At 41.0% G+C, this 17,255-nt stretch overlaps 1 protein-coding gene across 5 annotated transcripts in view; it reads left to right on the plus strand.

Annotated features, from left to right (window-relative positions):
- CNNM2 (cyclin and CBS domain divalent metal cation transport mediator 2) overlaps nucleotides 1–17,255 on the plus strand; it is a 124,672-nt gene that overhangs the window by 83,997 nt on the left and 23,420 nt on the right. For all 5 annotated transcript variants that reach the window (XR_012650146.1, XR_012650147.1, XM_075026290.1 and 2 more), the window contains exon 2: nucleotides 14,968–15,111. Coding sequence is in view for 3 of the 5 variants with exons in the window: in XM_075026290.1 (XP_074882391.1) it covers nucleotides 14,968–15,111 (144 nt within the window). In the remaining 2 variants the exon portion in view is untranslated. The remainder of the gene's footprint in view (nucleotides 1–14,967; nucleotides 15,112–17,255) is intronic.

Consider the following 17,255-nt stretch of genomic DNA (forward strand, 5'->3'; position numbering starts at 1 on the left):
GAGCTATTTATTGTCCAGGTCATCCAAGGGTTCTTTTTATTCATGGTAATTGTTGTGAAACTGCTACAAAAGTACCTGGCCTTTATTGCTGAAAACTCTCCTTTTCATGAAAACCAGGATTCTGTACTCATCAAGGAAGACATTCAAGCATGAGTGTTTGGCTGGATGTTAAAACAGGCTCCTGTGGCAGTTTTAAGTACTATACTATGAAGTGCTGTGAATGGAGACTCATGGTTTAGAATAGTGCTTGAACAGATGTGATCAGATGGGATTGAGAGTTGTTTGCTTAAAAAAAGGGGGGGGGTATTCTTCATCCATTTTACTGATTCCCTTGAGGGCATGGAAAAAGTATTTCAGTTTTATCTGTTAAAAAAAATGTGTCTCATATTTTCTGCTAGTTTTGTTTCCCTCAGCTTAAGCACTGAAACAGGTAAGTCAGTTTTACATTTATCTTTTGGTTAAATGCAAGAGATGTGGTGTTTGGGATGCCAAACCATGGAGTAGTAATTAGAGAGTAAAATTCAAACCCCTCAGACTTGTGCAGATAAGTCTTATGAAGAACTTTTATCACCTTCATGTAATTATCAAAGTAGATTTCTTTCATATAGAAGGGACATTATAGTGTGGAGCACTCTCACAAGGATAGCAGTTGTGGTACATATTTAAAGTGTTTCCTCTAAAAGAGCTTTAAATGCCCAGGACCTTAGTGAAGCTGATGGACTTTTGTTCCCCAGGAGACGGGCTTTAGGCCCCAAGAAGACCTCTTTGCACCTCTCTTGTGGTTGCTGACTGAGATTTTGCTGGAGTGGAGGAGAAGAAAAAAAAGATGTGGGCTAGATGTCTCTTCAGTGAGCCTCTTGGACTTGTCTCCTAGTTTGTTTATTTTGTTGTGTGTTTCTTGTGTCAGAGAAGTTCTCAAGGGAATTTACCATTCAGTGTTTCATACAGAGATTATCATAAATCCAAGAGGTTTTTTTTCTGCTTTGTGTACTTTATGGCAAAGCTCACTGGAACTTTAATTCATTTTTTTGTGCGTGTGTGATTTGAGTTCCATGAACTAATATTAGTTATACAGTGAGGAGACATCTATATATAAACACAGAATCTTGTATGTTTCCATATATACTCATGTTTCTATATATAAGCAAAATGCTTTTATAGGAGTATTTAAAAATATTTGTCACATTTTGTCGTGTATTTTATGGTGGGAAAGTGTAATCGGAAAAAATGCATTTAGATCTTGTGGGACAGTAAGGTAAAATAGCTACTTGTGTGAACTGGATCTTTTTTTAGAGGCAGGCGCTACAGAAATAGCCAAGTGATAGCCTCACTGTGAACTCAAAATGCATTTCCTTTTCGCCAGGGTTTGCTGCTCTGTTTGTCTAACCCTTGTAAGGACAGCAATGCAGTGTGCGTAGCCGGGCTCCCGGCTTCTGCAAGGCCTGGAAGGATGGATACCTTCACATGTATTAACCTGATGTGAATAAAGATGCAGAGCAGTAGATGAAACATAGTCCATCTGATTTAGACTAAGTGTGTAAATTTGAGCTCTACTTGGAAATACATGGTGTTTCAAGTAAATAAATTGTGCACAGTATAAAGTAGGGTTTTATATAATCACTTTTACTCATGACTTTCTAGCAAATTTGTGGGTTTTTTCTTTACTTTGTTTTGAAGAAATGACAACCCTTTCCTACAAGTGGAAATTATGGCCATATCTTGAAGTTTGTTGTTTTCTGTCATTTGGGGGGCTGGCATAGGGTCTGCATTGTTACTGCTGTGGGGGAGGTTGCTTGCGGGGGGGGGGGATTTGGTTTTTTGTGTCTGGTTGTTTTGTTTGGTTGGTTGGGTTTTTTTGTTGTTGTTTTGGTTTTTGTCAGTTTGTTGCCTATTTTTTTCCTTACCTGTCCTAGTCCTCCACAGCTTTGAAAGTCATTGAGTTAGAAAAGTCAGAAATACCATGTTTAAGTTTCATAAAAATGTGGTGTGTGGGTAGGAGAGGAAATTTTTCCTATTGCTCTCTCTGAGGTAGAGAGCTCAGCCCTGACCTGTTCGGTGAAGGCAGTATCCCCTGGCCAGTAGCTGCATTTGTGGAGGGACCTTTCCTGAACAGGTGGAAGGTGCAGAAAGAAGCCCAAGAGCATTGCAGGCCCCAAGAAATGGCTTGGGGGGGAAAGTAAGGGTATTGCAGTGGGGAAAGATACAAAATGATATACCCATCTATTTAAAAAAAACCCAGACAACAAAAGCCCCATGTGTGTGTATGTATATGTGTGTGTGTCTGTGAATCTGTAGCTTTTCTAAACTCTCTCATGCCCCAGTCCTTGGATATTCTCCTGTGAACTACACACAGCGACCCACATCCATTTTGCTATTGTTAATATGCTAGATAAATACTGTTGTTTATGCTATAGATTTAAGGGCAAGTCCTCAGAGCCTAATAGACTGGTTTTCTGGTTGGGGTTCATGTTGATGTTTTCATATGGACATACCCAGAATGTTTGGATTTACAAGCGGTCATGGAAAATAAGAGTGAAGTGCGCGTATGTATGTTGTGTGACCTAGTTGCCCATGTCTTTTCTAGCAGAAGTTAGAGGTGGTTTACTTTTAGTGTTTGTTGGGACGTAGAAGAATTCAGCCTAATCCTCGCTAAAACCAAACAAATGCAAGGCAGAAGTCGTGACAATAGGACACCATTGGTTTGAGGCCACATCCATGGCCAGAGGGTTTTAGGGATGCAGGGATGCTGGTATTATGCACTGTCCAAGCGCTCTTAGCGTGGGCACAGATTTGTGGGCAAAGCTGTATGGATTGCTTGAATTTTAATTCACCCTCTGCACTCACAAGGGAAGCTAACTTGACCTGTGCCAGTGGGTTCAACCATGGTAGCTGAGGTTGTTTCCCTAGCTAGTGGAGTTGTGCTCTACTGTAACTCTTATCAGAGTATTGCAGAAGGAGTTGGGTACGTCAGGTCAGTGGATCGTAGCTGTACATAGCAGATTATTCAGATAGAACCTTGTAAGCTCTTGCTGTCCTGAGATACCTTGATGCAATGCTATTACATGGTGTTAGCAAAAAAGTCTGGGAGCCTAGGCTTAGATAAAATCATAGAGCTCTCCAACACACACATTTACAAACAAGGTGAACAGTCTTAAGGAGACAATAGAGATCTGTCCCTTGCCAGAGGAGATTGAATGAAAAAAGTGTTCTGCTTAGATCAAAAGCCCCGTTCCTTATGAGAAGCTACGTCACAAAGCTTGTTCTGGAGTAAAATTGTCAAAATAAACCAAGTCCCAGAAGTCAGTGATATTAAAGCTAAGTACTTAGGTCATTTGGAAGCAAATACGTTCAGATTCATTTTGGATGGTGCTAAAATAATGATAGAGACTTCTGCAGAATACCAAAGAAAACAGGGCTGGCTCCACTACACCTTCCCTGAGTTAAACAGGCAGATCATGAAAGAAATACCATTCTGGCAGAATTCCTGTTACGTCACTAAAATATCACATCACTTTATGCTAAATATTTGACAAGAAGAATTTGAATAATATTGTAATGTAGGTGTGAGTCGCCTGTCATCCCATCATCCACATCCAGCAGTTGGAAAGCTGTAGAGCTACCCTGATTTATGTACCATCTTTGAAATCATTTTGGCCTGAATTTTAAAATAAAACAATGAGCAGCCATTCCACTAATTCTTCTTATTGTCGTCTTGCTTCCTCAAATGCCATGCTTAATGTCTCTGTCATTGGGTTAGGAAAATTGTGATAAATACTGTAGCAAAATATTTTAGTAAAATCTGGGGACAGGTTCCCCTGGAATAAATGAAGGAGTCGCTTAAAAGAATAGTAAAGTAGACCTATGAAAGGCAGCTGCTGTTGGTTACTCATTATAGACTCTGGTCTCAGTTCCAGACTGATTTTCTTCATGATCTGGGTAGATCCTGTTGAACCTTAGTCTTCTGGAGTAAAAGAACTCTTCATCACAGCAAAACCAGTGGTGGCAAGTTCACAAACTCACAGGCTCCTGCTTTAGACTCCTTTTCTCTTCTTTATTTTATCTCCAGTGTTTTGTTGCTCAAGGGGCAAAGCTACCTCTTCACCTTATCTCCAGTTTTCTCCAGTGGCTGTTGGTTTACTGTCTTATCTGGGACGTTTGCTTCCTCCTTCAAGAGCTCTGGGCAAGCTCAGCCTACCAGAGGGCTATGCAGGGTGGCCCAAAGAAACACTAATTAGATGGTTGTTCACAAATGGAAACTTTAAAAAGTTGCTTTAAAATGTCAGTAATTAAAAATATTCATAGTGTAATTGCCACAGAGATGGATCTTTGAAGTCTCCATTTCTAAAATCTGACCCAGTAGTACCATTTTTGGAAAATTAATCTTGCCTTGTGTGGGTGGAAAGATGATGTTGTATTACTAGTTCACTTGAAAAATCTTACATATACGTGTAATTGAAAACTCCTAGGAACAAAGCCAGTCATTCTACATTTGTTCTTCAATAATAGTAAGAATGCATTCAAATATATCATCAGTATTGTCACTCTTTCAAACCAGGCAGTTTACTGTGATATTTCCTTTCCCTGGAGATGCTGAGTCAGCATTTTAACTAGTTCTTTTGGCCTCTTTGCATGATACGCTTTTAAAGTAACACGTCATCAAGATAAAATCTACTTAAATCCTTAGCAAAATGCAAAATCATGGGTTTTTCCCTCCTTTATACATTATCGTATTAGTATTTTGCAAAAACCCCTGCAGTTTGCAGGCAGTTTGGTATCTGCAATGCCCAGTTCTGAAATCACAGGTGCTCTTCTGTCTGTTTGCTGTTGTGTCAGACAATTCAACATGTTTTTGGGTGGTTTAAATGACACACACACACACACCCCCGCCTCATATCCATAACTGTTGATCTGTATGTGTTCCTGATGAAGAGGCATGGGTCCAGGATTCCGCTCTGCTCTGTGCCGTTAGCTGAAATTGCACCAAAGCAAAGTGAAGATGCTGCTAGTGGCTTCAGAAGGTTGGAAATGGTCGCTCCAGTTGAGGTTCTCTGATGCGGCTTTGGATCTGTCTTGACACTTTGCTATGTTTAGATGTGCCATACCTTTAGTCTTTTTAAAAGAGTCGCTTTCAAGCCAGAGGATATTCCCCACTTCCCATTGAATTTGCTGACAGTGTGAAACACAGTTCTGTGGATACACCTCGTGGCACCTGACCCGAACAGAAAGCCAATGCCAGAAGAAGGCTGTGTTTCTTGTGCCTTCAAATTGCTGTGGTATCCTTCGTTTTCTGCTGAAGCGATTGGAAGTTGGTCTGTAATGGCAGCATCCCCAGCGCGGTGTGTGAATTGGTGTGCCCCGCGTTACATTTCGGAGAAACAAATGTGCAGCATCAGAGCAAAAGTGCTCACATGGCCCCAATCCTGTGCTCATGTGAAGTCAAGGTCACTGGCGCTAGTTGTGTTTACAGGCATGTTTATCCTGTGGCTTCCCTCGCTGTGAAAGCGCACACGCAGAAGTGGTTCTCAGGTTGTATAAAACCTGCTGGGTGAAGGATGTTGTCACCAATTTAGAAAGTTAACTCGTTAAGCTTCCCCTGGCTCCTGTCACAATATAAATGAGAAGGCCTTGTGCTGAGCTTGAAAAATCTGATGGTGCCATTGACCAGCCGGGGTTTTGAGCTGCTGGAATTGCAAACTGCATGTGATATAAATGGCCTGAAGTAAAACAGGTCATTAAAATAGAATAGTAATGATCTAAGATGTTGCTAACACAAGAACCCTTTTAAATTTATGTCCTAAATAGTGAGCTAAAAGTAAACTACAGGAGCTGATGATGGTAATAAAAAAAAAAAAAAAAAAGAGAGAGAATATATCCAGCCCCCAGTTCCTTTCATGACCCCGCAGTCCCAAGATGCTGCTCTTCGTTTTCAGCTCATACGCTTTGCTCTCAGCACGGTTTAGGTCCTTATGTAAGCACGCTGGCCTCAGCTAACCTCCTCCTAATGTCCAAACATGTTTCTGTTGTGCCTTCTAGTACTTTACCTTTGTCAGATTTAAAATCTCATGGTGTAGATGCCAAAATCTAGGAGCTCCCCAAATTAAACTCGGTTTGTTCTAGGAATTGAGGGAGGGAAGATTAGATCAGTAGGATTTTTGGCTGCGATGATACAGAACAAGGCTGTTGTTTCTGTTGGTGGTGTGTTTTGGTTACCTGAATATTAAAGTCCTTCAAGTTCATCATTGTTTTGGGTCAACTTCTATTTTTGTTGCTCTCAAACATCTCTTGATGTTCTTGTTTTTATTTACTGGATTAACTGTTGGTTAGCAGAAGCAGCCAGTTAGACAGGTGGAGTGATGGAGGAGGCTGATGAGGTGACAATTTCTCTCCTGCACCCTTATGAAGGGCTCAAAAAATTGTACCCCCCCAGGGTAGGAGAGAGGGAGGAAGGAAGGTGGGGTGGGCAGAAGTCATAGCAACAATGCAAAGCTATAGAAGGAGCCACTGAACAGGCCATGGCAGATGTTGGTCATTGCTGTGGAGTCCCATGCTGAAGTATACATCTCTCAAAGGAGATCTGCCCGGCTTCCACAGCGGGCCAGCACCCAGACCCCACCGATGCCAGAATCCAGGACCTCTCCTCTCCATCTGCCTGCTGCTGGACTGAGGTCTGGGGAGGACCTGGAGCTTCGAGTTTAGCAAACCCAAGGTTTTGCGCTCCCTCTGCTGGCTGCATTTTTGCTGGCTGGTGCCGGCTCTTCATCCCTGAAGGAATGCTGAAATCAGTGGGGACGATCTTGAACAAACAGGGAAGTAATAAAATTAGCATGGCTCCTTTTTAGGGTCCTTGAACACTAAGAAAAAAATCCTTGTTGACTGTGGGGTGGAGGTGCAAGTCAGTAAGGGGATGCATTTCTTCCACTTCTTTCCAAAAGGTCATTACTTGCCTTGGGAAGTGGAGGCACAGGGGAAATCACATCAGTGTAAGTCACACTTCAGTATCGAATCTAGTTTGGAAGACTTGAACCATGACCAAGAATGACTTCAGTATTCTGTTTGCTTGCCTTAAATTTTATCTGAAATTTTTGTTCTGCGTTAGCCCAAATAGTGATAGGTCTCTCTCCAGACTCAATGTTTTCTCATTGTTGCCACCTCTTCTATCAACTTTGGTTTGCTGCACTCCCTGAAGTGCTTCCTTGATTTGTTTTTTAAACCTCCAGCCTGTTTCTCATCTCAAGCTACAGTGTCCTGATATCACAACCTTGTACTTGGGTTAGAGCCTTCCAAGGGTGTCAGAAACCACTTTGCTTTCGGGAGAGTTCTCTCTCTCAAGTGTTGCATTTTCCATCTCTTCCTCTCCTACTTCGGATCCAGCAGATGCTTTTCTCGGGCATTAGCTTCCAGTTTTGGGAAGCAGCTTGTGTTTGACCATTTACCAGGCTGAAATCAGATGTTCTGGCCAACAATGAGAGCAGCCCAGCTAGTGGTGTGCATTTTACACCCCTGTGGACTCTGGTTATTGTCAGTCCCAGCCATATCCAGCCCAGATTCCGTACCGGATAAGGACTGCATGACTGGGAAGCATTGACACACTGTCCATAGCAAGGGAATCATTACTAATGTTCAAGGAGTTTCTGAAACTTTTCCTCTTTGCTCTTTAGTTTCAGTCTTGCTGCCTGCTTACAACTGGTAACAGTTTTCCCTAAGTGTTCTCACTTCTCCTGATTCTTCCCTAAGATTTCCACTTTGATAGCAGAGCTCTAATTTGAAATGACCTTTGTCCTTACTCTGAAGTTATTTCTGGTTCCCAGCTAATTTATTTTACTCATGCACCCATGGTGACTTCTCAGCTTCTGATCCAAGTTTGTTGCCAGGTTCAGTTCAGTTGCATCTCAAGCTGCAGCAGGTAGCAGCTTTCTAGAGCTACATTCTCACTCTTAGAACCAGCAGCAAAGTTAATTAAGTTTGACAACGTTATTCTCACCAAGATCTGACTAGAATGGATTGAAGGGTAGGCAGCAACAGTTAAGTTGGAGTGCCTACACCAAGTGATAGGCTGCTGGAGATGGAAAATGTTAGCTCATTGCTTCTCTTCCATCTGCCACAGGGCAGTGGAGAATTATTGAGACCTTTTGAGCAGCTTCATCCAGTTGAGTTTTCAAAGTTGCAAGTAACTGAGCTTCTGCCATTTCCCTTGGGAAAGTATTCCTTACAAATACAATTCACTGTCAGGAAGTCATTCTGAAACTCCCCCTAATTTTTCCTTTTTTTGGTGTCCTCCCACTAAAATGGGCTTTAACACAAAGAAGCTATTTAAAGTGCTACTTTTTTATTTTCTTGTGAAGGCTGATGTGGGTTCTAGTTAATGTTTTAATGAGACTGTAAGCTCTCTCATTTAAAGGTGAAGAATCACTGTATTCCCTTCTGTTGCACTGATACTTTTCACTCATTTCTTTGAGGATCTGGTTGAGTTTCATGTGGCTGTATTAAATGAATGTTAGTTATTGTGTTCGCTTCCCAAATATGTATTAAAAAAATGTGCGTTTTGCTGCTGAAAAGAGCAGTATCTAAAAAGCCTAGTCTAGTCTAAGTCTAGATTATGTTTGTGCATAAGTTTTAGGTTTCTCTTGATTCTGTGAATGGTCTTCTGTTGTGAACCCAAAGGCAGTGTACACCAGTTAGTGGTGGTGGGGGGAGAAAGTAGCAGTCTGATTTCCCCACTGAAAATAATCAAAATGCAAAAGCAAACAGCATGAATGCAAATTTCTGCTAATAGAAGAGAGATTTAATGTCCTTGAACTGTGCTGCAGAAAAGAAATTTAGGAAAACACTTGTTACTTAAGTATAATTGCTTGCAAGCCAGTGCTGTTCTAGAGGGAGTTGTTTTTAATGGTTAAATTATACAACGCATTTTAAAATTGATTGTTTTGCATAATGTATTGTTGAAGCTGTGAATCTCCCTGACAGACCAAATTGTTTACCTTTGTAGAAATCAGTCAAAACCAAAACAGTCGCATAAGAATAAACTGGGAGATTTTTCAGAAGCACAGATCATTAGCAAATTCAAGGGCAGGTAAACACCTCTGGGATTTTTCTCCATGTCATTGTAGGCATATTAAACAGGTTATAGCTTAACGTTCCAGGGCACTCGCCAACAGCAAATGGACTCAGATTACTGGTTTTAACAAAAATGGACTAGCCTGATTCTAGTTTAACCGCAAAATGACTTAACAGGAATCTTCTGTTTTACAATTGTCTACCATAGCTTTGATTTAGCACTGATGTTTTGTTAATAAAAGGAAACTGGGGGCCTTGAGTGAGATTTGCTTCTTGTGTGGGGGAAATAACACATACAAATCTTCCCAGTTACTGAGTTCATAAACCTCTTTCTGCAGAAGTAGAGGCATCTCTAGTTGGTTACTCATGATACAAGCTTATACACGTCACACATAGCTTGTTGCTCACTGCTCAGAGCCCCTGACTTACACCTCTGCTGTTGGACCACTTACTTCCTGAGATCCATCTTTTGCTTTAAAGCTATGCCAGCAGTATTATAATTTTCATCAGCGTAGTCTGGCTAGTAGCGTCATTTTGCTATTACTTTTGGTCCCATTCAAGGCTGTATTGCGGCATTCCAATCAGTAAAACTTACTTGCTGTCTTTACATATTACCCTTACATACTGAAAATTTTGCAATTTTTTTAGGTTCCTAAGCAGAAATTCAGGAATGAAAAGTCAGAAATGAAGTTCGGGATGGGATTTCAGTCAGGCCCCCCTTCAAAGTCTCTTAGAATCACAGGGTAATGTAGGAAGGGACTTCTGGAGGCCATCTGGTCAGCCCTCTCTCTGGAGCAGGCTACCTTTGAAGTTGACTCAGGTCACTGAGTTTTGAATACCTCCAAAGATGGAGATTTCACAGCCCCTCTGGGCCCCCATTTCAGTGTTTGACCACCCTCATGAGGAACAAGTTTTTCTTACTTAAGGAGAGTTTTAGATTTTTGAAACTTGTGTACGTTGCCTCTTGTCCCATCAGTATCTAGCTCCAAGAAGAATCTAGCTTTGTCTTCTCTGTAGCCTACTATGAGGTACTTAAAGACTTTTAAGACCCCTCTTTTAGCGTTTTCGTTACAAGACTGAACCTATGCAGCTTCCTCTACTTTTTCTTGTGCATCGTGGGCTCCAGCCCCAGACCATTTTAGCATCCATCCACTGGAATTGGTTTAGTTTGTCAGTGTCTTTCCTGTATTGGAGAACGCCAAACTGGACACAAGTACTCCAGGTGTGGTCTCACAAGTGCCAAAAGAGGGGAATAATCCCTTCCCCTGACCTGCTAGCTGCACGTGTACTAATGTAGTCAGTATGCAGCTAGCTTTCATTGCTGCAAGGACACACTGCTGACTTGTGTAGCTTGTTCACCAGGATCATGGAGTCCTTTTCTGCAGACCCAGCCAGTCAGTCCCCAGTACTAATGCATGGGGGTTAATTTGTACCAGATTTGTGACTTTTCATTTGCATTTATTGAACTTCATAATGTTCCTGTCAGCCAATTTCTTCTGCCTGTGTATCTGTGGGGAAGTGGCATGTGAAAGTGGCGTGGGCACAGCTCCATTCATATGGCAAAACTCTTCATGTAGACAAGACCCCCTGTATTGACCAGAGCAGATGTTGAACTTGGTCAGATGTTTTCATCTCTAGTTTGAACTCCATGGCAATATTCTTGAGGTCCTTGCTCTAAATGTATAAATGCCCCAGTTAGGTCCAAAGGGTGAAAATTTTCTTTCCATATCTTTTTCAAGGAATGGTCAAGGTACTGTAAGAGAATCAGTATTTCAGGCATTGCCTCCAGTGCTGTTCTGCGTGGTCAGTCAATCACATGGGCTCCCAGGAGCTCATTCTACATTCACTGACTCATGCAGATTTCACTAAGCATCTTCGTGTTTCTTAATTAGCTTAATAAATTAATCAGAAGTTGCGGTACAGGGCAAAATGCAAGCTGAGTGGCAAGACTTTCAGCAATGGGATGGGACTGGATTTGCTTTTAAGAAAACACCTTGGTCCTTTAGTTGCCCATGAATGCAACTTGAGAGATTAGCATTTGTCACAACTTATGTCTCAAGCTGTGTACACGTATAAGCTCTGTAGGCTCTAGCTGATGTTACTGACTGTCACTGTAGATGGGGGAGGCTGAGGCAGAAAGCAAACGCTGCCTGCCTATAGCCACAGAGGAGTTGTGGGTCAGAGCAGTGCCCACAGTTCTCTCCTGGTGCTGCCTATTACACATCACTCAGGTCATTTCTGCTTTTATTATCAGATCTGGCAGTGCTGCATAGCTGCCTGCTTGCTAAATCTCATTGTATCAACACTTAAAACAAGTGATTGAAGAAAGATTAATGTCATAGATGTCATGTGGTTAGAGACCGTGGTCAGAAAATCAGTGAAGTATAGAAATTATTTATATAATTGCCATGCACGCTTGCGCTCTCTGCTTAATTTGTGTTTTGCTCTCAGAGCCCTAGGAATACTATAGATGGTCCAGGTTTCCTTACCTGGACGCTTACTTTATTCAGCTCCTTGTTGGATACATATTGTATGTACTTAGCGGTAGAAAATACAGTTGAAACCCTCTCTCAGTTGAATGAAACAGTATGTCAAGTACCAGTGGCCTGATAAAAGTCTTTGAATAAAGCTGTAGCCAATTTCTATTTAAAACACTTGGAGGAGTCATTATTTTACTCACAGGCCACTTTTAAAGTTGGGCACATGCTGTGTTGTGCTCTTCTACGACGTATAAAGAAGTCTTGGCGCTCCTCTGGCTTTTTCTTTAGCCTTTTCTGCCTTGATTACTTCCATACGTGGAGGGTATTTTGCAGTCATCTATGCAGCAGCCTGAGAGGGCAGCCAGTCTGGGAATGCATCTTTGTGACACCTCTGTCACCGGCACCGATGCTTGTTCCACTGTCTGATGATTTCTGGCAAATTATTGGATCTGGATCAAAATTAACTTGCAAAGACCCCAGAAATGTAATTTTTGGATCTAGTCTGTCTCATCAAGTGACTGCATGAGCATTGGAACAAATGCAAAGGAAGGAGAAGACTTTGGGAGCAAAAGGCAGCCTTTTAGAGGCAGCCCAATTAGATTGGCTTAAATTCATCTCACCCCAGCAAAGTGATGGGTTCATGAAAGTCAGGAATAGGAAAACTTGACAGTCAAGAGGGAAGAAAGGTTAGTGTCAGCCTGCGTTTGGATAATTTATGTATTTTCAACAGATAAACTCTCTGCAACATACAGTTTTAATAATGAAAGTAGAGCTGAACATCAGTGCTACCCATTGAAACTTGTCATAGTTTCCAAGTCCAAAGACATTGGAAACTATGACAAGTTTCAATGGTCTCGATAGTAAGGGTGATAAATAAAAAACCTAAAAATCAGAGATTATGGCAGAGCCAGAAAAAGTGTTTCTGGCCGCCTTTTTCATTGTAGAAAGTGCAAAATGTCTGATACCCATCCGTAACAATTCCTTATCAGCTCACTTTGGATAGGAGGGCAGTAGCTGGTACAGATTTTGGTCACTTGTCTCACATTAGGTATATTAGGTCAGATCAGAGTGCAGTGGCTGCTGAAATGGGGAAAGTGTAACATACTTTAGTGGTCCTAAATTCTTGGTGGGGACTACCCCGATGAAAAGGGCATGTAACTGGTTTTGTGCCTGAAAGTTGTGCACAACTTCCCATGGTATTACAGCCCCTCAGGTCCATCCCGAATCCCATTTCCATAAATCTCTCGCATTGCTTGTAGATGAGCCTGGGACTCCACTGTTAGAGAAAGACTGTGCTTTTCAAAATGTAAAATTTTATCGCCTAGTTCAGCTTTATCACAGGCAGTACAGAAGTGAAGGAAGAGGCTGTAATTTGGTGATACTGATCAAATCTGAAACACTGAGTTGATAGCATTGTTCTTGGTTTTTTTTCTTTTACCCACTTGTACAGATCCAAGCACTCTTACCACTTGGTAATGTATGAGAATGGTGATCATCAGGAATTAGCATGTGAATGAGCATGTGCAAATGAGCTGCTCTGGTCTGTGATAGAAATGGTTCTTGAAGGAGTCATGCCTTTTGACTTGAAAGCGGATATACTAATATCTGAGCAGGCGTTGGGAAATAAATTACAATATTTGGTTTGTCTGTGTGACATTTTTTGTGCCACAGTTTTTGAACATTGTTACATTGAAAGGATATAATTGGAATAATATATTACAGGGCAACAGGAATGATAATAGTACCTAAATCTTTCATGGTTTTATGAAGTCACTTTTTTTAACACTGTTCATCGAGTGGTAAAAAGAGCTGGAAGTCTTGTAAGGAATGCAAGAAATAAAACCTGGCACAGTGAAAGACTTTCAGTACGATATGAATGTTGATCCTTTAAAATCACAAATCATCTTTCTATTAATTCACTGTAGAATAAGGTCTCCTCAAGATAAGACTCAGCAGTGCTGTGGAGTTGGTATTTAAAGAATGTCCATCTGCATCTAAACGAGTAGCTCCAAGACAATCAGATTATGCAGTAGTTACTTTGGTGAGAATATCGCCTAAGTGGAATGGAAACTTCATTTTGAGTCTAATATTAGACCCTGCTTTGGAAAATTCCTTTTAAATGATCACAAGCTGGGAATAGCAAAAGAATTTAACTTTCGACAGACAGCATTCACCAAGAATTTGTTTTTAACTGCTTATGTTGGGTCCCTGGGAAAGCAGATGTGAAAAACTTACCAAAGTGAATTGACTTGACCTGATGCAATGTTTATATCAGTAGTTGACAAGTTTTCCTCCCTCGTCTAATTTGTTTGGGATATTTTCATTCTTTAAGCATGAGTAAGCCTGGGTTGGAATTGTTTGAATGCTTGTTAGTCTAATAATCTGAATCTTAAAACATGCAGACATTATTGCCTATAAAGGGGTCTAAGCAAAGTTGAACTATTTTGGTTATCTTCTACAGATGGGGATAAGTTTATTTTTGAGACTACCAAAGAAGAATGTGAGACAATGTTGCTTACCTTCTGATAGTTCAGAAAGCATATTGATACCTGCTGTATTTATACTTCAAAATGCCACTTGTATTTGGTGAACCCTTTGAATGCATGTTACTTTTTATGCAGCTTTACAAAGGACTGGCTTTCAATGGCAGCTAGGGAAACTGGCAACCAAGGATATCAAAGCGGATTCGAAGGGTCATGATATTATTATTATTCCTGTGGCAGAAGGGAATTCAGGAATTATAGAATACACTGTGAATGATGCACAGCTCAGGGTTCTTTAGAGCCACTAGTATATCTCATCCTAGCTTTTCTCTTTGTTGATCAGATACTGTCACTTTGAATATTTTAGTTCATTCATTCATTCCTAAATAAGCACCCCCCCTCTGTATGGAGCATGTCTAAATAAACTGTTTTTGAGGGAGGGAGGAGAAAAAGAGAAACTCATGGATTGGGCTGACCTGTTCTCCCCAGCTCTACCCTGTCCACATGCTTCTGTGGTTTGGCCATTGTTGCTGTTGTTTCCAGACTTGAGGAAAACATCTACAGGAGCTTGCTGCAAAGGAGGGCTCCAGCCTGGCCTTCCTCTGCCAATGCGTGAGACAAGAAGTGGAACAACCATCAACAAGCTAATATAATGAATTCAATGCCAGGGTGATGGTCTCACTGAGAAAGACATCAGAAAGAGAACACTGATCTCTTTAGCTGTTTTCCTTTAGTGCATTAGGTGAATTTATGTGACCCAGGAACACATTTCACAGACAGAAATCAGATTATGATTTTAAGCATCTGTTAAACTTTGCCTCTTTTTTCATGAAGCCTGACATCAACCTTTTTGTCTTTTTATTTATACCTCTATGGCTATAATTCTGCTATAATTTCTGACCTTTCAGGAATTTCTAAAATGTCTAAATTGCTGATCTGTCTCCTTGCAGGCAAGTCTCACCTGGCTATAGTACAAAGAGTAAACAATGAAGGAGAAGGGGATCCTTTTTATGAAGTCCTGGGAATTGTCACTTTAGAAGATGTGATCGAAGAGATCATCAAGTCTGAAATTCTGGATGAAACAGATCTATACAGTGAGTAGAAATATTTGCACTTTGTTTATAGATGAGAGGGAAGACTCCATCCAGCAGCAGTTGCGTTTAATAGAAGTGTTTTGAGAGATGTTAAGTTGCTGATTTAAAATCTCAGTGGTCAAATAACCTGCAGATCCCTCAGGTGGTCAAAGTAATTTTTGTTTTCGCAGCATGGGCACCTCACTCCTTTATGCTGTATTAATTCGGAAACAGGACAGGTTTCTTTACTTGACCCTTACATCAAGAAGGTTTACATCTGCAACTGTCTGGTCTCTCCTGCTAGCTGTTCTCCAACACACTGGACTTGTTAAACCTTTTTGTTACAGTGCTCATGACCTCCCACATTTTCCCCTAACCTCTCTCCACCTCAAGGGCCTGTAGTCTGTGTACTACCATACTTTAGCAAGAAGGCAGGCAAATACCATGCCTCAAGGAAGGGGAATGGAGTCTCTTTAGAGTCTCTCTCTGTCACTCGTTCAGGAAACCTGAGAAAGGGAAGTCTTCTTCAGTGCTGAAAACCAGCATGTCCTAAATGACTCCTCTTTTTATCACTCAGTACAGCTCCTTCCTTCCTTTCTGTTAACATATGTTGAGGGACATGATGCTGCAGGTCAACCATTGCCTGGCACTTGAGAGATCTGGACTCTTTTCTTTACCAGTTTACAGTTTGTCTGGTCTTTGGCCAGTTACCTAAAGTGTCTTTGCTTCTCTTCCCATCTGCACAATCTGGCCTGTGCATACAGGACTTCCCTTCTGTCATTCTTCATCTGTCTTATCTGTGCTTTGATCACTTGCTGGCAGATGCTGTTTTTTACTGTGTGTTCACATGTAGCACAAGGATGTCTGTAGATTCTATTGTAATAGAAATAATAATTTTAAATATATTTAACACTGTTCATCTGTCCTTTGGTTTCTTTTTCTTTCCTCATGAAAGGGGTCTGAATATTTCTACAACATCTTTTTCAGGCCAGTGCAAGCGTCTTCTATCCTCCCTCCAAGCCAAATGCCATATGAGCACTTTACACTGTGGGATAGACATACCTCTACTTTTCCCAATAGATTGTTATTGCCTGAACTACTTTCTGCAGCTGGTCAGTATTTTACCAGTATTTATGTGCCCAAAGGCTCATGTAAATCACAGTTGTGTTTTACGATATGCTAAACGGTCTAATTACTATGCAAATCACAGAAGTCCTGTTATTATAGATTTCTTTTTGTACCTTCACAAATGAATTGTCGGGCTAATCAGTTACAACATAGTGCTTTTACAGGGTGAATTCAGACTTTCTTTTATACTCCAAAAAGATCCTATCTTTGTCTCATCACCTTTGAGATATTTCTATGTTTCTACGAGTGAAAAGACATTGCATATGCTTTTCAATGTGTTTTCCCCCTTGTTTGTTAAGAGAAACCACATAGAACATGCTGTGTTATTCTTCAGGACAAAAAAAGCTTTGACCATTAATAGCATGTTAGAGGGCAAGGAAATGAGAATTTAATTTTACTATCCGAAGACTTCCTAGATCAACAAAATAGAGCTGGTGATCATGACTTCATTTGAAACTCTCCTTCCTGGGAAGGTTTTACTATTGAAAATTCCTGTTTCAGAACAGGAGGGAAACTTCACTTCCCAGGCTTCCTGGAGGATGCAGGAAATTTTGGGGGGGTGACTTCTGCTGTGTACCATGAAGATGAACTTCTAGTTTGTTTATGAAGCACTGGAGTTCATTCCACTGTTTGGACTGAAGGACACTGTAACAGTAAGGGAGAAAAGCAGAAATCCAGAGAAGCTGCAAGGATCACAGAAAATGTGATAGGCTCTGGATTTGGGCAGATTGATGTGCTGTAAGCACTTCCAATTGGTATAGTGATGGGAACATGCTTTGGGTTTACTGAAGGTACCTTATTGTCCACCATACGTTAAGGCATCTCGTTTTTGATGTTGATATCAGGGTGTCAGTGCTAGTAACCCCAACTAGTACTAGAGTTCTCTGATGCTGTTTGTTATAAGACCAAGCTGGTATGCTCAGCTCAGCCCAAGCCAACTTGAAACCTTTGCACTGATTTGCTCTATGCTAGGTGTTTACTTAAAAGTAGACCTTATGAAAAATTTTGGCAGCATTGTTACACCTTTGTTCTGAAGT

Source organism: Buteo buteo, chromosome 4 (assembly GCF_964188355.1).
Source record: "Buteo buteo chromosome 4, bButBut1.hap1.1, whole genome shotgun sequence".
Lineage (NCBI taxonomy): Eukaryota > Metazoa > Chordata > Aves > Accipitriformes > Accipitridae > Buteo > Buteo buteo.